Source organism: Oncorhynchus gorbuscha, linkage group LG13 (genome assembly GCF_021184085.1).
Source record: "Oncorhynchus gorbuscha isolate QuinsamMale2020 ecotype Even-year linkage group LG13, OgorEven_v1.0, whole genome shotgun sequence".
Taxonomy (NCBI): Eukaryota; Metazoa; Chordata; class Actinopteri; order Salmoniformes; family Salmonidae; genus Oncorhynchus; species Oncorhynchus gorbuscha.
In genome coordinates this window covers 78,553,070-78,576,348 of record NC_060185.1, presented here as the reverse complement: position 1 = coordinate 78,576,348, position 23,279 = coordinate 78,553,070, and the positions used below count along the sequence as shown (strand labels likewise).

The window sequence follows — 23,279 nt, the reverse complement described above, 5'->3', positions numbered from 1 at the left end:
GAACCAATGACATTAATTTGGGGACAAGTCGAAAAGCATTAAACATGTATGGCAATTTAGCTAGTTAGCTTGCACTTGCTATATAATTTGTCCTATTTAGCTAGCTTGCTGTTGCTAGCTAATTTGTCCTGGGATATAAACATTGAGTTGTTATTTTACCTGAAATGCACAATGTCTTCTACTCAGACAATTAATTCACACATTCAACCGAATCGTTTCTAGTCATCTCTCCCCCTTCCCCGCTTTTTCATCTTTGAATTGATATGGTGATTGGCATCTACACTTTTTCCAGGACAACCAGCAAAACATTTTGTCTTTCAATCACCCACTTGGGTATAACCGATATGGAGATGGCACCTGGGTACCAGCTTCTATAAACGAACGAGCAGATGGGAGCCGCAGGACTTTCAGCGTGATATGCTTCAGAAATGGGAATTACTTTTAGTTTAGCCCTTGGCAACGCAGACGCTCGTTGGCACGCTGGAGCAGTGTGGGTGCAATAATTGAATAACATGGATTTCTACATTTATTTTGCGACGCTCGCGCACGCAACGTGTCGGGTCTGGTCAGCATGTAAGGGGCAGTGTTTGCTGCATTTACACAGGAGTTTTGGTGATATATGCTTCGGAAATTATGCCGTGGTTGTGCTTATTTATTATTTAAAATGTTTAAGCCATTGTATATATTTGGTACGGTCACATAAAATGTGCTAATTTCGAGCATGTAGTATTTCGGAACGTTTAGGAACGTTGTGGCTTTAGCACCCATTTCTGCGGGGTTTATTACTTGAATGCAACTTTGGTACGTCGGTGTATTTTGTCCGTGTACTCGACGGTACTTTTTGTTTACAAAATGGCAGACTTCAGAACTTCTACCCTCGATTACTTTCCAGAGAACATTTTAATTGATATTTTATCATATTTAGGTGTGCGAGAGCTCATCCGATCAGGAAGGTAAAACAAGTTAGCTGAAGTCGAAGTGCTCAATATCAATTTTCGTGATAACGTCAATGTTAGCTTGAAGAACACTTCTCTTTGTCATGTCATTCATGTGGTGTATTTGCAGGGTGTGTAAGAGATGGAGACGTCTTGTAAAAGACCAAAGATTATGGCGAGTTGTTGATCTAACTGCATGGAAAGGGGTAAGAATGGTGTCCATTATTGCATGTTGATCTTACCATTTCAAGATTTGTCATGAAAAGATTTCTGAGGCTACCATGTCTGTCTAAAGACGTCAGCCATTTTGTGATATAGCCATGTTTATCAGGTTCTACATTCAATGATATTTCAGAAGACTTTATTTTATTATTCATAGCTACTTGTTTGAGACCTCTCTCATTCTGCAACAAAATGCAATGTTGATACTTGCATTGCAGGCTTATTTCCAGTGTTGGGGGAAGTTACTCTGAAAATGTGTATAATTTACAAAATTACCAATTACTTAACACTAGAAGAAGTTAACCTACACTAAAGCTGCCCTTATTAAGACAAATATGGTTTACTTAACTAAAGTTACTTTGAAAAAGTAGTTCACTACATCCAAACTATTTTGTGAAATTGTATAATTTTAAGTGTCAGGCTACAAATTGCAAGAACGATGACTTTGGGGTCATATGTTAACATAATGTGTAATGTAGCCTATTAAACACAAACTGTTTCAAGTGAGAATTAGGATGGTTGAATCCTGAAAATGAAAGGAAATTATTACCTACTAAAAACACTTAATTCTTTGCAAGAAACAGTGTAGTTCTAGTAGTTGGCGATATGGTAATGAACTACTGAAAACACTACCTGGTTTGAATTTAGTTCAACTACCACCAACCTACTGCAAAATGTAGGTAAATTACTAGTTGAACTACATGTAGTTCACTACTCCCCAGCACTGCCTATTTCCTACCTGTTGACTAGCTAACTCTACAGTACTTTCAAGTCATCGCTCAAACACTGATGCATTGTTTCTTCCCCATCTCTCCCTCATTGGATGTTTTCATTCTTCAACTGCTCATCCTGCCCTTGGTGTCCATTTTGGGTCAGGTGACATCGCGCATGCTGTGGGTTCTTCTACGCCAGTATCTGGGCACTGGGCTCCGATGCCTGCGGCTGCGTGGCTTGCTGCTCTCTGCTAGAGGTGGTGCCTTTCTCTCAGAGTCCTGGCTCAAGGCTTTGTCCTCCAGGTGTCCCCGTCTGCGTAGTCTTTCCCTGCTGCACGCAGACCTGAGAGGCTTGCACAGTTGCCAGCTCCTGCCCACAACACTGCAGGTCCTAGAGTTGCGTGGCTGCGAGCTACCACAGGGCTTTTTCACCCAGACCCCACTCAGTCCTGAGAAACAAGCTGGAATGGCATCAACCGCTGCTACTCAGCAACAGGGACGTGTTCAAACTGGGAAAGTGCCTGCCTCCACATCAGGGATTGCCATTGAGACGATGGTCCTTGACAATGTGCCCTCCTTCACAGACCAGCACCTGCAGAGTCTGGCGTCTTGGTTGAGGCTTAGCCGCCTAGAGCTCCGCAACGTCCTTCGTGTCACCGCAGAAGGCCTTAGGCGCAGTGCCGCCCAAGAAACCGACTCAGGCTTAAACGGGCTCTCCAGGCTCAAGTACCTGGAGATAGGGCACTTTGGGCGGCCGGGCGCCCAGCTGCAAATGGCCTCCCTGGGGCTCGGAGTGGGCTGGCTGGGCCTAGAGGAACTAAGCCTTGGCGGTAAGGAGGTGGGACCAGGCCTGCTGTCCGCCAGCCGTCTGAGGGACCTGAAGCGCCTGCGCCTGAGATGCTGCAAGCTGAGAGAGATGCAGGTGCTACGTAGCTGCAGGACACTGCGGGACCTGCGCAGGTTGGAGTTCTGCGAGGTGTTCTTCCAGGTTTGCCCAAAGACACCAGAGAGAGAGGGGGAGGTGGAGAGGCAGGGAGAGGGTGAGGAGGGGAGGGAGGGTGGCAGAGATAGTGGTGATGATAAACTGGAGGAGAATGACCCCGTGCCAAGTCTGCGCCGCTCACTTGCTGCTCTGCTGCCACAATGTGCACTGGTGTTCACCAACTGCACCGTTACAATAACCTCAGACTAGATTACATACTGGATATGTTACACATTTGGTCCCTTATTCTGTTGTAAAACATTCCTCTCAATTCAGCCTGTTGCAAACTCATACTTTACCTTCATTCACATATGTAAAAAAAAAAAAAAAATAGAAAGCTGCAACAATTTTAAACTCGCTTACAGCTATGCTATTGAACAAAGGGACGGTTCCTGTGACGCCCATTAAACCATTATGAGAGGAAGTGCCTGTTTGCCATATTCCCATCAACAATGGAGAAGTGGTGGTTCCTCTTTTAGGCTAAATGTGTGTAAGGAAGTGGTTCAACTTAAAAGCTTGTTTTAATTGTACACCAGAGAAGCATCGCAGTGACCAATAAATGATGACTTCAATCATGTACTGTAACGGACCTGCTACAGCCATCGGATGTCCAGCACTGCCATCAGCCATTGAGGGAATTCTTCCTTTGAAAACATTGAAACCTGCTGTACTGCAGAGGTTCTGTTCTCGGCGGCTGATGTGTGGATTCATTCTTGTGAATGGAAATATTGGGGGAAGTAGATTTTGGTTGGTTTCTGTGTAGCAGGTAGGACGTCACATTGATGACGAAATATATTGGAACTCTGGGGGGGTGTTTAAATAACAGCTTGGACAGTTATCAGTCAGTTGCTGGTATTATGCAATTTCCAAACCATTGCAGTTAAAATTTGCTGTAGCTCACTATGTTTTGCTAATTGGAAAAATACACTTATCCCCACTTGAGTTGTGTGATTCTCCAAAGCAGTATGTTATCTGTATTAATTACGAGAAAGTAGAAATGAAAACTGTCAAGCTTTTTCCATCAAGAAACTGTGGTAAATAAAAATGGCACAATGTATTTTATGTGCGTGGGAAATTATTATCTATGAATAATGTTTCAGGGACTCCTATATATATGCTTTGTAAGTAATTCAGAACAAAGGAAAGGACATTGGGATACCATGATATGTCGGGGAGGGGGGAGTCAATGTTCTTTAATGATAAAATTATAAACTGTGCAAGTAGTTCAGCGTGCACAAGAGATGGAAGACTGTTTTTAAATCCGTTTAAATCCTCAAATGTGACACACAGCCATATGACAACAGCCTAACCTTTTATTTATTTTATTTGACCTTTTTTACTAGGCAAGTCAGTTAAGAACAAATTCTTATTTTCAATGACGGCCTAGGAACAGTAGGTTAACTGCCTGTTCAAGGACAGAACGACAGATTTTTGTACCTTGTCAGCTCGGGGATTTGAACTTGCAACCCTTCGGTTACTAGTCCAATGCTCTAACCACTAGGCTACCCTGCCGCCCAACCTAATAACGCAACACAAAACTGCTTCTACACCTGCATTGCTTGGGGTTTTAGGCTGGGTTTCTATACAGCACTTTGATATATCAGCTGATTTAAGAAGGGCTATATAAATACATTTGATTTGAAAACATTCTAGTACATTTCAGCCAATAACACATCAGTAGGCATGCAGTCATAGTGACTGGTAGTGAAATACATTACTGAACGTGAGCGTAAGTGTCTAATGGACTATTCTCATTGTAAGTGGTAATTTTGCAGTAGCACGTTGACTTTGAGAAGGTGAAAGAGGAGACTTAAGTTCCAGGATTTGGTAAAAGTTTTAATACAGAGCTTTGGGGTACATGTGAAAATGCAAATGCTGATAGTGACAGGCTGAAAGAGCCATGAGATAGCATGGTGGTAGAGCATGGCTAAAAGGCTCATTGTTGTTCTGAGAATAATAATTTAGTTGCCTCAAAAGTATTGTGAGCGTGACACATTTTTTTTGGTTGTTTTGGCTCGGTACTTTAGAACTTTGGATTTGAAATGATACAATGACTGAAGTTAGTGCAGGCTGTCCATTTTAATATGAGAGTATTTTCATGCATATCGGGTGATCTGTTTACAGCACATTACATATTCTCTTCATGTTAAGGGACCAAAAGTATTGGGACACATTAACTTTGTGTATTAAAGTAGTAAAAAGTTAAGTATTTGGTCCCATATTCCTAGCACACAATGGCTACGTCAAGCCAAATGTTTGTTTTGGTTGTGTTTTAAATTATTTTGTGCCAAATAGAAAGGGTAAATAATATTGTCATTTTGGAGTCTCTTTTATTGTAAATAAGAATAGGATGTTTCTAAACACTTCTACATTAATGTGGATGCTACCATGATTACGGATATTCCTGAATAAATCATGAATAATGATCAGTATGAAAGTGAGATGCACAAATATCCTACCCCCTCAAAAAAATGTGAGTCTCCTTTTATTGTAAGTGAGAGGTTAGCATGTGTTGGGGGCATGGTATTTGTGGGTCTAACTTTCTCACTCCATTATTCAGGATATGGATGAAAATACCCTAAATGTAAAGCTGATAGTCTGTACTTTAACCTCGGTCATTGTTTTATTTGAAAACCAAAGCGATGGAGTACAGAGCCAAAACAAAATAACTTTCACTCTCCGAATACTTTTGGAGCTGACTGTATATAGTCATTCTTAATGACATAAACATGCATCATTACAGACAGTGTTTGGTATGAAACTGCTACAACATTCAGTGAACAGAGAGACATTTGCTACTCTGTCATGGTTTCTGGTACAGAGTGTTTTATTGATTTGAATTTTATTTAACTTGGCATGTCGGTTAAGAATAAATTCTTATTTACACTGACGACATACCCACGACGCTGGGCCAATTGTGCGCCGCACTATGGTACTCCCAATCACGGCCGCATCTGATTAATCCTGGATTCGAACCAGGGACTGTAGTGACACCTCTTCCACTGAGATAGTGCCTTAGACTGCTGCGCCAATCGGGAGCAAAGAGTACATGATGGTCAGTAGTTTGAACTAGTTCAAGATTGGAAGACGGGATGTACTTTGGGTGGGAAAGAGTAGGTCTTCTCAAGACTGAAGATGACTGTTTAGAGAAGACATTCTACTGTTGTGGCGGAACAAGTGAGCGTGGTTTTTTAGTTAACCTTGCTGGTATTTGTGGATCTAGGTCGCACCTCAGGGAATCACTTCTATCCTCACATAATATTTGTTCTCAGATACAATATGTGTGTGCATTCTGCAATAGCCTTTATCGCTGCGTAAAAATGGCCTGTTTCATCGTGTGTAAATGTACAGTAAGTCAGAATTTCTTTCATGATAAGTAGAAGCTCAGTATTGACAAGTCATGATAAAAACTGAGCTAGACCAGTCTTGATTAGTGGGCTCTGGAAGATCATGGGTCTGTACACATTCTAGTAGCCCCTAACACCTTGTCTATTATCTTCATATCACACCCCAGTTCAACTCAGCAGGCAATCTACTCCAAACATTTATTTAGTAGGCCTACAACCTAGCTCATACATTTTTAAAACGGGTAGTAACAGGTAGTAATAGGTGAATGATTCAGAGGTCTAGTTCTTGCATTAGAAAACACTATTAGTTTAGTTTTCTCAGTATTGAGGATAAGCTTCAATTGACACAAGTTATGTTGAACAGTATAAAAAACAGTTTACATGTTCTGGAATGCTTTTGTAAGAGACGAGGCACAACAGTAAATAACAACAGGATCATCAGCATAAAAATGAAGTTGTGCATTTTGGACATTTTTGTTTAAATCATTTATATAAATAGTGAATAAGAGAGGACCAAGTACAGAGCCTTGGGGCACACCATTCAATACAGACAATTTAACAGACATAAGCCCATCAAATTGAGTGCACTGAGTTCTATCAGACAGATAGTTAGCAAACCATGTAACTGCATGCTCTGAAAGACCTACCCTCAACAATCTCTGCCTTAGTATAGCATGATCAACTGTATCAAAAGCCTTAGAGATCAATAAAAAGTGAGACACAGTGCTGTTTTTTGTCAATGGCTTCAGTGATATCATTTAAAACCTTTATGGCTGCTGTAATTGTGCAATGCTTCTTCCTGAAGCCCGATTGGTACATTGATAAAATAGAGTTAGTAAATAAAAATAAAAACTATTTTAGCTGTTCACTTACAAGGGTTTCAAGTATTTTCACCAGGGGTGACAGCTTTGAGATTGGCCTATAATTATTTAAAAGAGTTGGATCTCCCCTTTTAGAAGTGGTAGGACAAATGCTGATTTCCAGATCTTTGGAATTACATTACATTCCAGGGTTAGATTGAATAGAGATGTAAGTGGTTCAGCTATGAAATCAGCTGCCAGATTTAAAAAGCAGGGATCCAAAAGATCATGACCTGCAGGCTTTCTCTGATCTAAGGATTTCAGGGCTTTATGTACCACCTGCACTGAGAATGGCAAAAAGCTCAAAGTTTGACCAGCTCTCACTGGTTCATCCACACCTACCAGATAATACAAAGTACTCATTGAAACAATTCAGTATTTCAGTTTTGTCATTTATAGCAACAGATTAATTCAAAACACATGATGGTAATTCATTAACATTACTGTTACCAGACATAGACTTAATAGCCTTCCAAAACTTTCTAGGGTCATTCAGGTTATCAGTGGTAACAGACATAAAATATTCAGACTTGGCCACTTCAAATTTCTCTTACGAATAAAACGTGGGTTTGTCTTTGGAACCTTAGTATTTCTAACAGCAACACCAGCACAATGGTCACTTAAATCATTACAAAAAACACCAACCGCAGAATATTTATGTGGAACATTTGTCAATATTAAATCAATGAGGGTAGATTTATCTGGGCATTTAAGATTTGGGCGAGTGGGTGAGTTAATCAACTGGGTAAGATTCATAGAATTACAAAACATTTTTAAATCATCAGACACCGGCTTTAACCAACACCAGTTGAGATCACCAATCAAGATCATAAGTGTTTATTTAACCAGATAGTGCATATGTCCCTTTGAAGCTGTCATGATGATTGATATGTAGGGACCTCGTTGAACTGGGTGATGTGTTTGAACATTTCAAAGAGTATGGACCCCACCCTGTTGTAGTGACCTTGGGGTTGTTGTCTATGAAACAGGAATGACCTGGGTTATTGGGGGGGCAGCCACATTATAAATAAACCCCAGAACACCAAACAAGAAATTAAAATAAACCCCGAACACTAAAAAACAATTTAAACATGTCTCCTAGGCCAATTGTAGGTGTACTTTGTGCCTCGAGTCAAGAACACAATGACAAAAACATAGAGGACATTCTGTGTGAGGCCCCTGAATGTTTTAATGGAGTGCTGGATATGAGTGATGGCCATATGGATTACATTTTCCATCCGGAGGATTCAACTGTGAAGATTTTCACAGACAGCTGCCACAGCCCCCTTTATCAAACAAAACCCGGGTGTTTTTCTCCTGCACTGCATTCGAGAGAATGGCTTAAGAGGCAAGGTCTAGATTTTAGACAACTAACTTCACATTTCATCTTTACCAAAACATTCTCTTTGATTTGGACATTTTCCATACAACGTACAATGTATAAACATCAAACATATACTAGGTAAACATTTGACCATTACAATGTTTTCGTAATAACGTAATCTATTAACCTTTAATAACAAAACAAAAATGACATACATTTTCATATTCCATCTATTGTCATGACCACCATTGTGGCTGACGGAAACCATTGTTCCAAAGTCCCTTTATTTCATGTTTAATGTTCTGAGGCTGGTTCTCCATAGTAACAGGACAAAAGGAATTTGTCTGAGGCCTAAGAGTTACCATGGGCGTGAGGGGTCATAAAAACCCCACATCTTCAGACCCCTAGATCTCTCCTCCTCTGTTGGGGTTGAGAGATCATCTGTAGAATTGTGGTCTCCTGTAACCTGACCTGATCAGGACAGTCATGACACCACTAAGACCTGTCTTCAGGCATTCACTTCAAAGATTGAATCAGAGCATGCATAAACAATCATGCTAACTGTACAGGCTAAAGGTGTGCGGAAACACATTTCCAGCCTGAGGTTACCTTGGGACACCACAGACAGATTTCCTGAGGTGTCATCATTAGGTGATAAATTGAAAGCATACAATGTGTAACCCTCTGCAAAATCATTTCTGTCAATAGGTAAAGAGAGATCTTTTAGATGCCTCCCAGTAGCCAGAAATAGATTGTAAAATTCTCGCACAGATATGTTGTTATTAAATTGCGGTTGGAAAGGCTTAGCAGGGACCTGACATAGCTACATACTCTGCATTGAAGTGTTGAAAATGAATTTTTATGTAAGCTGCCCGTATAAGAGGCGTGATCAACCAAACCTTTAAACATGCAGCGGTGTAAAGGGCCTAGAAAAATGATTTCTTGACTGCAGATTCTACTGCCCACAGGTATGCTAAAGGTTTTCATGGTAATTCTTTGGAGAGGGTAAAGGACATTGCCTTTCATCAAAGCATGTGAGTGACCCAGACAAACTGCAGGAGATAGACATTTTTTAAATAAAAAGCGTTGCCCCCAACACTTTTAAACTGAATATTATGACAAAAACAAAACATAATAATTAATTGTTTTAAAATAAATTAAATGCATAGATATAATACTTCTAAAATAAATGTATTGATCCACACAATACACCTTCAAGTATCTTGTGGACAATACTCTGTGCAGGTTGTTCTTCTTCCTTCTGTTCCACCCCATGACCTAGATGGTTAGCATGTCTGTTCTTCTTCCTTCTGTTCCACCCCATGGCCTAGATGGTTAGCATGTCTGTTCTTCTTCCTTCTGTTCCACCCCATGGCCTAGATGGTTAGCATGTCTGTTCTTCTTCCTTCTGTTCCACCCCATGACCTAGATGGTTAGCATGTCTGTTCTTCTTCCTTCTGTTCCACCCCATGGCCTAGATGGTTAGCATGTCTGTTCTTCTTCCTTCTGTTCCACCCCATGGCCTAGATGGTTAGCATGTCTGTTCTTCTTCCTTCTGTTCCACCCCATGGCCTAGATGGTTAGCATGTCTGTTCTTCTTCCTTCTGTTCCACCCCATGGCCTAGATGGTTAGCATGTCTGTTCTTCTTCCTTCTGTTCCACCCCATGGCCTAGATGATTAGCATGTCTGTTCTTCTTCCTTCTGTTCCACCCCATGGCCTAGATGGTTAGCATGTCTGTTCTTCTTCCTTCTGTTCCACCCCATGGCCTAGATGGTTAGCATGTCTGTTCTTCTTCCTTCTGTTCCACCCCATGGCCTAGATGGTTAGCATGTCTGTTCTTCTTCCTTCTGTTCCACCCCATGGCCTAGATGGTTAGCATGTCTGTTCTTCTTCCTTCTGTTCCACCCCATGGCCTAGATGGTTAGCATGTCTGTTCTTCTTCCTTCTGTTCCACCCCATGGCCTAGATGGTTAGCATGTCTGTTCTTCTTCCTTCTGTTCCACCCCATGGCCTAGATGGTTAGCATGTCTGTTCTTGCTAGAAAAGCCAAATAGAACTCCTTATTCCAGATAAGTACTAACATAAATTAATAGAACAACCTTAAACAAAATGTTTAGCTCCTTTGGAAATTTGCTTGGAACAGATTGCAGCCCTCGACAAGAAGCTGTTTCCTTGTTCCACTTCCTCCCCCAGAGTTGTGCCAGCTCCTTCCTGATTCCGTCCTCCCCACTTAATCTTAATTTACATTAAAAAAAATATTGACTTAATATTGCAATTATGTGAATTTATGTTAGTACTGGGAAGCCTTGTAAAGGACTGAAGCTAGAAATTCTCTTTGACCAGTTTAATAAAGAAAAACTTACCTCGCATTTCAAACGATGTGCCTTTGCATGCATGACAGAAAGAAGTGGCTTCATGTTTAGAAGAGTGGTGAGCTCTGGACAATGAAGGGCAACTTTGGTCAGGTATGGCCAAAATTTGCAGATCACATCCGTACACATGAATTGTATGTTCCTGCTGCCAGACAATTCCTTCTGCAAGAAGTGGGTACGCAAGTATCTCTCTACTTAGAGTCCCTCTTCATCAAGTTTGTTGTTTGTTTTCCTTGACGACTCTTTAGCTGCTGACCACTGGGATGCTCCACATACCCCTTTTCCATAACCCTAGACAAGGAGACAAGGGAAGTAGAAGAGTAGAAATAATGTTTTCGGGGGGGGGGTGTTAACGGGACAGTGGTTAGGTTTTTAAAATCTAGCTGGGGCGCTGAGCTACCCCCTGTGTTCGCTACAATGGAGATCAGAAGTTGGAAATTGACTGTCAAAAATAAGCACTTGTAAAGTGTATTGCATTTCTGAACAGAGGGAGTGGTTTAACGACCCTGGACTTGAAGAGAGAGGATTACCATCTCTCCAAAATGATAGGTTTTTATTGGAATAGTGTTTAACGAGTCTGCCTTTGAGTCAAATGGCCAGAGGCCAGTCCTATTTCACAGATTAGACGATACACAGGAAACATACATGTTTAGTCTTTGTATGGACATAGTTCACAAAGTCAGACACATCCTCATCCTTGCAGATAAATACGCCATCAAAGAATCCTTTGTCATCAGTCCTTGAAAGGATACGTGAAATACATTAAATATATGACATATGAAATAGCAATCAACCTCAGTAACTGATTGTGGGACACTTGACAATGTTGATAATTCATTTCATTACAAACTCAAAACATTTAAGGTAAAAATGACCTCAACTGCATTTGAAAACGTTGACAAATGACAAAGAAAAGGCAAACCTTGTTTGGATTGTTTAAATGATATAGAGTACGGTGTTATTTGATAAATTATGAATAGTTTTACATACCCTTTTTTGAATCGATACAGCTTCTTGTTCCCGTCCACTGACACTACAAGCATGCTGGGTGAACAGGCTGGGCAGTCAAAGTCCTGTATATCACAGACCTGATCAATTTCAGAGCAGCAGTACATCCACTCAAAGAAGCTTTTTTGAAAAGATTCCCCACAGATCATTCCGTTCTGGTAAGGGAAAATACATATAGAAAACATATTAAATAACTTACAACAATACTATAAACAAAACATACTATAATTCACTATGGCTGACTGGACTTGAGTTAAAGTAGGGCCAGTACATAGTGTTGACAGCAAAGCAGGTGAAAGTCAATGCAAAAGTAAGACGAGTACTTATGTTGTAAACAGCAGGAAATATTGGATGCAAGAGGGACACAGATAAGGTGCATGGCAGGACAGTGGTGCAGGAGGCTAACACATACTGTAGCAAGAGACCTGAAGTTTAAACATAGTTATAGTACTGGAAATAAAGTTATGTTACAAAAAGTGTAGTAACATAGTTAACCTGAAGTCATACATTGGTAAAGCTGAGTATAATTTATTGTTACCCTGTCAAAGTAGTCAGTACACGGCTCCAAAATCCGCATAAACGCCAGACAGGACATTCCTGGGGCTGACACTTTCAGCTCCTCAAAAGAGCTGAACAGATCTACATGGTAGATGGTGTCACAGTTGACAGTGGCAGGCCAGTACCCAGTCTTTATCAGATCTGCCAAGTTTGCTGTTCAGGTGCTAAGACAAGTTGTGCAGGTCAGCACAGGCACTGTGACATTGTAGCGACCTTGAGGGAAAACGTTTAGTCTGAATTCATGTTGTTTTACATTGCATTGCTACATCACTGTTTGGTTCGTGAAGGTATTGCACATAACATTTATTCCTACGAGTATTATATGTTTCCAGGGGCCAACATGGATGGTGCTTGTCAGGCAACCACATATCACCTCTGGTACATCCAATGGTAAGAAACAATCGAGGGACAATATTTATATACAACAATAAACAAGAATACATTTGAACTTTGATATAATACATTCAGCCACAACAAAAATTAAAACACACCCTGTTCATGAAGTGCATATTTGCCATCACTGTGGGGCGATATGGCTGTAGTTGGAGGAAGGGGCGTGTAGAAGCCCTCAATCATGAACTCTCTGTTGTGCAGGGGGAACTTTGCATGTGTAGAGACATCGCAGTCTTCGCAGTAAAGCTGTTTCGGCAGACAGTCTCTACATCGCAGAATAGCCCTTTTCACATTGCATGACTGACAGATCTTCTGAGAAGCATGCTCTGCAGCCAGCAGAGAATCTACCATCTCAGGCCTGGACTCCCTCCACCTATCCTGTGAGAGTTCCTTCCTCACACTCCAACTGTGTGATGCACCAGGCACAGCAGGATTTGAACACTCAGGGTCTTCTAAGTCAGCTAGGAGGATGTTAATTTCTCTATGAAGTTTTGCTTTTTTGAAACCACAAAAATGGGAAAAATGATTAAATTAAGAATATGATATAATTAATCTATTAAAACACACATAGGGCTGTAAGTTGGTGACAGCAAATATATCTCTGCAATCTATGGTGTGACAAGCCAAAAACATCAGCTTTGATTCTACAGTAAATTCAATTACATGGCAAACCAAAATGTTGAGTAAAGTCTAAATTGGAATATCAAACAATATAACTTGATCCCATCATCGAATAGAAATTCTGAATGTTCTTAAAACCGCAACAACACACTGAGTACAAAACATTCTCTTTCCCTGACAGACTGACCAGGTGAAAGCTATGATCCCTTATTGATGTCACCTGTTAAATCCACCAGTGTAGATAAAGGGGAGGAGACAGGTTTAAGAAGGATGTTTAAGTGTTGAGACATGGATTGTGTATGTGTGCCATTCAGAGGGTAACTGGGCAAGACAAAATATTTAAATGCCTTTGAAAGGGGTATGGTAGTAGGTGCCAGGTCCAACGGTTTGTGTCAAGAACTGCAACGCTGCTTTGTTTTTCACGATCTACATTTACCCGTGTGTATCAAGAATGGTCCACCACCCAAAGGACATCCAGCCAAATTGACACAACTGTGGGAAGCATTTGAGTCAACATGGGCCAGCATCCCTGTGGAACGCTTTTGACACCTTGTAGAGGCCATGCCCTGACGAATTGAGGCAGTTCTGAGGGCAAAAGTGAGTACAACTCAATATTGGGAATATTTTGTACACTCAGTGTATTTTGACTACAGAGTAAACTCTCCTCAAAGGCAAATGCTTCCAGCTTCCACAATTACAGTGGTTACAAAAGGAAAGACACTGTGTAAACATTCCAATTGTGAATTTGAATGAATTCAACTAAGACTAATTCCATAATGTGGAATGGCAGATTGCTTCATATTAAAGGAAATGTGGAGGAAAAAGCTCTGCCAGGATGTTGTTATTGCCCTCCCCTACAGAAGTACCAGGATGTTGTTATTGCCCTCCCCTACAGAAGTACCAGGATGTTGTTATTGCCCTCCCCTACAGAAGTACCAGGATGTTGTTATTGCCCTCCCCTACAGAAGTATTTGGACAGTGATGCTAAAATGTTGAATTTGTCTCTCCACTCCAGCATTTTCATTTGCTTTGTCGAGAAGCTACCTGCAAGTAAGCATTTCGTTGGATCGTGTTACCATCCGTATCCTGTACATATGACTAATAAAACTTGTAACTAGACATATAAAGTGCCTTCATTTCGAAACGGTAAATCAGAAAAGTCTACAAATACCCTGAGGTGACATTCTGCACTGTAACCTCATATCAAACATTTGATCTCAAATCCAAAATTCTGGAAACGCATTTTAAAATGTTGCATCACTGTCAAAATAAAGATGTAGTGCAGTATAATTCAGTAACACCAAGATGACCCCAATTTTCAAAGTAAAAAAATTTAAACATACCTATTTCTTCATCAATGTTTAAAACTGGAGTTGATTCCAACCCACTGGTCCTCGTCTCTAAAATAAAATATGCAAAAAAGGAAAGGATTAGACTTAAAGGGACATTCAGAAGTTGATAAAGCCATTTTTGGATTTATATTAATGCTATATGGTTAAAACTATGATTTTAATAATAACATTGATGGTAAGTTATTGCAATAATAGCTCTGTCAATAAACTGAAAGTGGTTACATCTGGCCAACCCCATCACTCAGCTTTTAACCAAAACAGGGGAAGGGAGTGTGCTTTGTTATTGTTTCAACTATCAATTACAGATTTAATAAAAATACAATCAATTAATTACAAGGCCACTGAATAACAAGGAATGGTATAGATTAATATATTCAATCGCTCATCAATACCTGATTCTTCCTCAGTGACTGGCCCAAAATGTTGCAGTGCGCTCTTGATGTACTGGCCCTTGGAGCTGAAAAAAATTGGTAACAAAAAGGTTTTTAATTCAAATGGTTTCCTGTTATTCTGACTCTCCTTTCGTTAAATATGTATTTTCAGAGACAGACAACAGTTAGAGTCAGGGTGAGGTGGGATCAGACCTGCATGTAATATATTATGTGCTGTGGGTAGATGGTACTAGACCGGCCTATGGCACGGCAACAAATGTTTAATATGCTATGATACAGTATGTTTGAAAGGAAAAAGTCAGATCAGAGACCAATAAAATGAAACACTTAGACGAGATGAAACTTACCAACAGAAGTGGATGTAGTTGCCTTCCTGGTTTGAGGAACAATCTGTCCTCTCTCATCCCTTTGTCTCCATCTGAACCTAATCCCTGGAGGCTTGTTTGTCTTTTTCTTCTTATTTTCCTAAAAAGTGTATTTCAATTATCATGGCTGGCCCACTAATAAAAGTCTCCCACAAGCATGGCTTGCTTGTGCACATATGGAGCACAAGCAATCATTTTATTTTCACATAAGGTGAAGTGATTTGTCAGCTGAGGAAAGGCACCTTCCAGTAGAACCATGTTCTGGCTCACTCACACTGCTAACATGTGTAGAAGTTCACAAGGATGCTAACAAGTGCACCCTTGTGCCTCATGCTCAATGGGCAATATCATTGATGCCCGTGTTCAGGTCATATCACGGAGTCTACGTTTATATTCACATTTGTGGCATGTGGGGTCTACTTTGACAAACAAAAAGCAACGATAAATCATAACGCTGTGGTGCTGGGGTTGTGTTGGGAATATTTATGCACGTATGGGAGCTGTAGGGGTTACATTACCGGTAATGTACGACTTGTTACATTACCCGTCCTGGGTTGAGCTCCTCAGCCTGTCTTTTTCCCTCGTAATGGCCTCGTCCAGTTGGGCTTGTGGGTCCTTCTCTCGGTTGAGCTCCTCAGCAAGGCGTTCAGCCTTTTTAATAGCCTCATCCAGTTGGTCTTGGGGTCCTCAGAGGCCATACCATCTCAAAAGAAACATGAGAACTTCCAATCCTAACACATTCCTTCACATAGTAACCTCCCACCATCTATGAGAAAAGCTGCATGTCATTGATAGCGTGTGTGTTTTACTATGTCCTGCACGTCACTAAAGGTCGTCATCCTCCTCCACACACAGACTGACTGATCTACAAATCACTTTGCCTAACAAATACATATCTATTGTTACTTGCAGATCAGTCAGTCTGTCACCATTTACCAACAATGCACTATTAGTCTGTAATTTCCTTGTTCATGTTGTTCTATGGCATGTGTGCAACTCCAGTCCTTAAAGGCTACAGTGTCTACATGTTTTGATCATTGACTAGCTAGGACCTCCGCTCACCTGATTGTCTGTCTTAACAGGATTTCATCAACTCCTTTACGTCCCTCCTAGGGTCCCTCTCTCCTTCTTCCAAGGAGAAGTCACAAGATGAATACAGATTGAGTGGCAATGTGTATTTCTTTGAAGAGGGAAGAGGGGAATATATAGCCTAATGTATAGGTGGCTAAAATAATACGTGAGAATGATATCCAAATATACGCAAGTAATGCAACAAAAATATCCACACATTCTATGTTGTGAATGCAACTTTCTTTATTCACCTTAGTTACGTAACCTTCCTTACTGATTTAACACGTTTTTTAAACCAAACACTTTAACAAACACAAAACAAATGTGTATGCATGCTGTATTTCTGACAACAAGGGACGAACTGGCGACCTACCTGTTACCTGTCCAGGGTCCAGACATCTGGTTTGAGCGAAAAAATCTATAAACAACAAGTGTCACATGGCCGGATAAGGTAACTGTTCTTGTTCTTCTTGTAACTTTCCTGCAGGCCAGAAGCTTTCCGGTATTTTGCTGCTCGACACAGGCCGACGCAGGTATTGCACTTGATTTATCGTTCTCGTAACCGTAGGTACAGCCAAGTGGAAATACGAAAGCTTTCTAGCTATTTCGCACTGACGGTATTTTGAACACAAGAACGTTTCTAGTGAAAAGGTGCTTACACTGTTAGAGTTGCGTAAATTCGAATCTGGTAATCAGGATAAATATAACAATGAGTCACCGATTTTATACGGTGTATTTTTTTATTAGCTAAGTAATAAATGGCAAATGCAACTTTCGTATATACGGGCTCACTGTAATACCACGCAGGGCAGAACAGAGAACTGACAAGATGTATGTAAACAGTATTCGTATACTGTGATAGACATTGTCCCGTCTGTTGGCCTATCACAGTAGAGACTGGGCGTGGTTTAGACTCACCCAGCCTATCTTGACTGTTGTCGTATGCGCTGGTACCAGCCCCCGGGCGCTCCAGTTGATAGATGTAACTTGCTGTGAAGAATATCTATGCGCTCATGCTCGATACCGTTATCTCGCACCTGGCTCCTGTTATCTAACAAAAGACCGCTTGTTCTCGCAAAGCCCCGCACTGAATGTGCCCCCCCCCCAACTCATTGAACAGTTCCTGTCTTCATGCTACTCTGTATTTTTCCATCATGGGAAAGTACCATGGCCCTGAAACTGTTAACAATGTTTCAAGTCAGCTATGTTGCATAACACATACATAAATCCACACAAGCCAACAGCAGATAATATTCAATCATATATATGGTAATGGCTATAATGTAAAACACAGGATCCAACAATCCCCCTTTTTCACACCTCCAAGGGTGTGAACAAAAATTCAGCAATGAATCGTATAACAGTTACAAAGTTTAAAATACCTTCATGTCCTCCATTCGATCCCACTATGTACTAGATTGGCTACCAGCCACCTAGGAACTTAAAACTCTCATGTCAAAAGAGAACAACAGCTCATTTAAAAACAGAACAAAAGAAAATGGTGTTAAATTTAAGTCCCCCGGGTGTCACTCATTATCCTTGATTTCAGCGGTCCCAACATAGTAATATGTTAATAGTATTTCATGAAAATAATAATGTTCATTATTAATAAAACATTATTATTTTTTATTTTTTTACAGAAAAACAGAAAAGAAAAATCATCCAAGAAAAAATACAAATGGTCAAGGTATATATGCTTTTGTCTCCCCCTTTTGACAAAAACAGGATAAGACTACTGTTTATTGACATGTAAGATAAAACTTTGGTCATGGAAAACAGAGTAAAGCAGAGCAAAGCATTATTATAAACCATCTGGTCCTCTCAGCACCTCCTATCCTGCACCAGGTGGGCTCCATGCCACCCAGGGACTCCAAACCTTCACAACAGGGAGAACAAACATACTGGAAAGAACTTATCATAAAAAAATGTATTACAAGGAACTGTGGTGGTGTAATATTTATTCTACTACCTCACCCACAGCATACCATGGGTCATCCTCAGTCAGTCTCATCCTCCCCTGAAAGCATGATTCAGTATCAGCATCTCCAACTGGAGCATCAAGCAAAGGCATAATTGTTATTTTATTTTTTATTTCACCTTTATTTAACCAGGTAGGCTAGTTGAGAACAAGTTCTCATTTGCAACTGCGACCTGGCCAAGATAAAGCCTAGCAGTGTGAACAGACAACACAGAGTTACACATGGAGTAAACAATTAACAAGTTAATAACACAGTAGAAAAAAAGAGAGTCTATATACATTGTGTGCAAAAGGCATGAGGAGGTAGGTGAATAATTACAATTTTGCAGATTAACACTGGAGTGATAAATGATCAGATGGTCATGTACAGGTAGAGATATTGGTGTGCAAAAGAGCAGAAAAGTAAATAAATAAAAACAGTATGGGGATGAGGTAGGTAAAAATGGGTGGGCTATTTACCGATATACTATGTACAGCTGCAGCGATTGGTTAGCTGCTCAGATAGCAGATGTTTGAAGTTGGTGAGGGAGATAAAAGTCTCCTACTTCAGCGATTTTTGCAATTCGTTCCAGTCACAGGCAGCAGAGAACTGGAACGAAAGGCGGCCAAATGAGGTGTTGGCTTTAGGGATGATCAGTGAGATACACCTGCTGGAGCGTGTGCTATGGGTGGGTGTTGCCATCGTGACCAGTGAACTGAGATAAGGAGGAGCTTTACCTAGCATGGACTTGTAGATGACCTGGAGCCAGTGGGTCCGGCGACGAATATGTAGCGAGGGCCAGCCGACTAGAGTATACAGGTCGCAGTGGTGGGTGGTATAAGGTGCTTTAGTGACAAAACGGATGGCACTGTGATAAACTACATCCAGTTTGTTGAGTAGAGTGTTGGAAGCAATTTTGTAGATGACATCGCCGAAATCCAGGATCGGTAGGATAGTCAGTTTTACTAGGGTAAGTTTGGCGGCGTGAGTGAAGGAGGCTTTGTTGCGAAATAGAAAGCCGACTCTAGATTTTATTTTTGATTGGAGATGTTTGATATGAGTCTGGAAGGAGAGTTTACAGTCTAGCCAGACACCTAGGTACTTATAGATGTCCACATATTCAAGGTCGGAACCATCCAGGGTGGTGATGCTAGTCAGGCGTGCGGGTGCAGGAAGCGAACGGTTGAAAAGCATGCATTTGGTTTTACTAGCGTTTAAGAGCAGTTGGAGGCCACTGAATGAGTGTTGTATGGCATTGAAGCTCGTTTGGAGGTTTGATAACACAGTGTCCAAGGACGGGCCGGAAGTATATAGAATGGTGTCGTCTGCGTAGAGGTGGATCAGGGAATCGCCCGCAGCAAGAGCAACATCATTGATATATACAGAGAAAAGTGTCGGCCCGAGAATTGAACCCTGTGGCACCCCCATAGAGACTGCCAGAGGACCGGACAGCATGCCCTCCGATTTGACACACTGAACTCTGTCTGCAAAGTAATTGGTGAATCATGCCTGAAGCCTTCACCACATCTGTAACAGACTTCTTAAAACACGGTATGATGCAAGCAGCACAACACATCAATATAAAAATACAAGAATTAGGGTCAGAAATCCAGTAACCACCATACCAGTGTACTTACCAAACCAGGCTCCCAACCAAGAGAACAGTCCAGACTCCTCCACCCCCACCATGGTCCTCATCATGGGGCGGCAGCGTAGCCTAGTGGTTAGAGCGTTGGACTAGTAACCGGAAGGTTGCGAGTTCAAACCCCCGAGCTGACAAGGTACAAATCTGTCGTTCTGCCCCTGAACAGGCAGTTAACCCACTGTTCCCAGGCCGTCATTGAAAATAAGAATGTGTTCTTAACTGACTTGCCTGGTTAAATAAAGGTAAAATAAAATAAATAAAAAAATCTCAGCAGATAGCGCATCAAGCCCACTAAGGGCCTTAGATATACTACCATCTGGACTGGTGATATTAGGAATATACGTGCAACATTGTTCACCGAACATCTTGCAGACACCCCCCTGACTGGCATCACGGGAGTAATTCACAAAACGCTGTTGATTATAGTAGATATAATTAGTCTGTCTTACATCCACTATAGGTAGTAAGTGCCAGAGTCCATCATTCCTACCCAAGGCCTGAAACTCATGAGGAGCCCCCACTGGCCCCCCGACAGGTTAGTGTTTATGTCAACTACATCCTCTGTCCATGGAGTACTACATCTATGTCTCCCATGGGATGGAATGTTTGCAGGTCCCCTGGATACAGAGCCCAACAGCTGTTCAGCAGTAACATCAACAATGGTCAGTGGAATTATCAAACTGGTCAGAGTACACCTATCTTGCCAGTCTCCTCTAAGAATGGGTCTCAGCACTCTTTTGGGTCCACAGATTTTGGGATGGCCAGACCACTAGTTTGGTTTAGGCCTGCAACTGGCCAAGTGGCATTGATGGTTGTGTTTCTACTGCAATCAGCTTCAGGCAATCTCCCATAATCAATGCCATTACCTGTACCCGTGATGCAACTGTAATTGCCCCCATATGCCTTAACACCCCAAGGGGCCCGATGAGGAGGTACTATAGGAAACACAAGGCTCAAAGAGGAACAGAGAGTTGAATTGGGCTGAACCTGGTAAAAACCTCTCAGAATACACAACCACCCCTCTCCTTCTCCTATAGCAAATGGGTGTGTAGCCAGAACAGGTCTAGCATTACCACAGATAATGCAGTCCTTTCTTTTCAGGGTCTTAGCTGTATACCTCATATAAGACAGCCACAAATTGTCCCTACCATCAAAACCAGTCTCAGTGCCTAATTGATCAATAGCTGAATAGTCTCTAACGTTAATTACCTGAATGAGATTTGACACAGTGGTGGTGGGTGGTAGGCTCGGTCCAGGGGTGGTAGAGGAGTGTGTCTGGCTCTGGTTCGTCTGGGACCTCTGTGGCTTTGGCAGCACCTTAATAGAAAACACACCCATCGTGTCTGTCCCGGTCCTTTGTAGTCCAAGGGTGTAAGTGCCTGCATCAGAGAGCTTAATGGTTTTGATGGTTAGTAGGATTTCATCACCTTTACAGAGTTCATCAGTGCTCCCAGGTTTCCCCCATATCATGGAAAACCTATCCACCTTTGTGGGATCCCCTATGTTACAAGGATACCCTCTTCTCCAATCCCAGAACTGTCCCAAGTTGGCTATCATGCAATCCCCATACCGACACCCTCCCCCATTACACAGGTACACTGGCACTCCTGTACACAGGTGTTAAAACCAAACACAAATATCTCAATTTCTTCCCTGCCCTGTTGGCTCAAAATATGTCCCAAATAGTTAACATGAGTCTACCATCATTAAAACTTATCCTAGCTAATTTTCACACCACATTCATCAGAGAAAATATAATGAACTGTATTAAATTACCTTAATATCAGTATTACAAATGACCCTAGATTCTCCATCCAAATGGCTTTCCAATGAGGCTGATCAGACCACAAAGGAAAGTTACAATGGAGGTCATAAGTCATACTGTAATATTTGTGTTGTGGAGAAATGACCAGGCAGGAGACGGGAGAACAGTTAGTTTTCGTTTAGTCAAAACCCCTCGTGCTCTACAGTTCCCGGCACCCCAGTGCGCATGTGCATTTCCTATTAGGTGTAGTAACGTAACACTGCCGTAATGCATTACTGCTTAGTAACAGCACCGTAACTAATATAAACAGATGTAGATCCCAGATACTACACATACCACCCCTCCAAAGAAGTGTTCCTTACTATATTAAACAACATTCCTTTATCAAAAGATTTCACCTATTTAATTAAGACTCAGAAAATAAAAACGTATAATATTTAATATGTGAGTGTACCCCTTTAAGATATCATGTCTCTGGGAACATGGACATCCCCTTAAACCCAAAACATTTACTACAAAAACAAAACCTAATAATTATGATAATCCCCTCAAACTCAAATAATTTGTCTCGACGTTTCATGTCTTACATTCGTGTTTCTCCAAATTGTCCCCCCAAAATACTTCTTAAATACCCTGCCAAAAGACACACACACAACTGTGATACATGTACACTGTCCCTTTAACATAAAATAAAATCAGCCTGTGTGGATGTATGTGTAATGCAACATAGCTGACTTGAGACATTGTTAACAGTTTCAGGGCCATGGGCCTTTCTCATGATGGAAAAATACAGAATAACATTAAGACAGGACCTGTGCAATGAGTTGGGGGAGGCACATTCAGAACGTAGTGTTGCGAGAACAAACGGTCTTTTGTTAGATAAATGGAGCCAGGTTCCTGATAACTGCATAATCTGCAATAATCTGCAGTGACTGTTCCACTGGATGTCATAAGGTGAATGCACCAATTTGTAAGTCGCTCTGGATAAGAGCGTCTGCTAAATGACTTAAATGTAAATGTAAAGCTACAACACTGACCTCTGAAGTGCTTAGGGGGCTGGGACCAGCTCTGCGCCAACAATCAACGATAGGCTGGGTGAGTCTAAACCACGCCCAGTCTCTACTCTGACAGGCCGGCTCGGAAGCAGGAACTATTTCTGTCAGAGTATATTTATAATATCTTTGTCAAGAACAAGTCAGTTCTCTGTTTTGCCCTGCGAGGTGGGACAGAGAGCCCGTATATACGAAAATTGCATTTACCACTTATTGCTTAGCTAATAAAAAATACATAGTATACAATCGGTGACTCATTGTCATATTTATCCTGATACCAGAGGGACAAGAGCCATGAGAAAACTGGTTTTGATCAGTATTGGAAATAAAAGTGCTGAAAAC

General features: G+C 41.2%; 1 protein-coding gene across 4 annotated transcripts; it reads left to right on the top strand.

Annotated features, from left to right (window-relative positions):
- The first annotated feature begins 322 nt into the window (after window positions 1–322).
- Window positions 323–3,909, top strand: LOC123993563 (F-box/LRR-repeat protein 12-like). Of its 4 annotated transcripts, none has more exons than XM_046295865.1 (4): window positions 498–573; window positions 926–953; window positions 1,066–1,141; window positions 2,034–3,909. In XM_046295865.1, exons 1-4 carry the CDS (start codon window positions 513–515, stop codon window positions 3,060–3,062), a joined length of 1,194 nt encoding a protein of 397 aa, XP_046151821.1. In that variant the 5' UTR covers window positions 498–512; the 3' UTR covers window positions 3,063–3,909. The 4 variants fall into 4 exon arrangements, with proteins under 4 accessions (XP_046151822.1, XP_046151821.1, XP_046151823.1 ...); XM_046295867.1 differs by lacking the exon at window positions 498–573 and adding an exon at window positions 613–801; XM_046295866.1 differs by lacking the exons at window positions 498–573; window positions 926–953 and adding an exon at window positions 323–490.
- Window positions 3,910–23,279: the final 19,370 nt, after the last annotated feature.

What these genes read in the sequence shown, in the direction of transcription:
- LOC123993563 (XM_046295864.1), top strand. Translation starts at nt 853, where the DNA reads ATGGCAGACTTCAGAACTTCTACCCTCGATTACTTTCCAGAGAACATT. An exon ending in GAGCTCATCCGATCAGGAAG is followed by an intron (nt 954 to 1,065) that starts GTAAAACAAGTT and finishes GTGTATTTGCAG; the next exon opens with GGTGTGTAAGAGATGGAGAC. An exon ending in ATCTAACTGCATGGAAAGGG is followed by an intron (nt 1,142 to 2,033) that starts GTAAGAATGGTG and finishes ATTTTGGGTCAG; the next exon opens with GTGACATCGCGCATGCTGTG.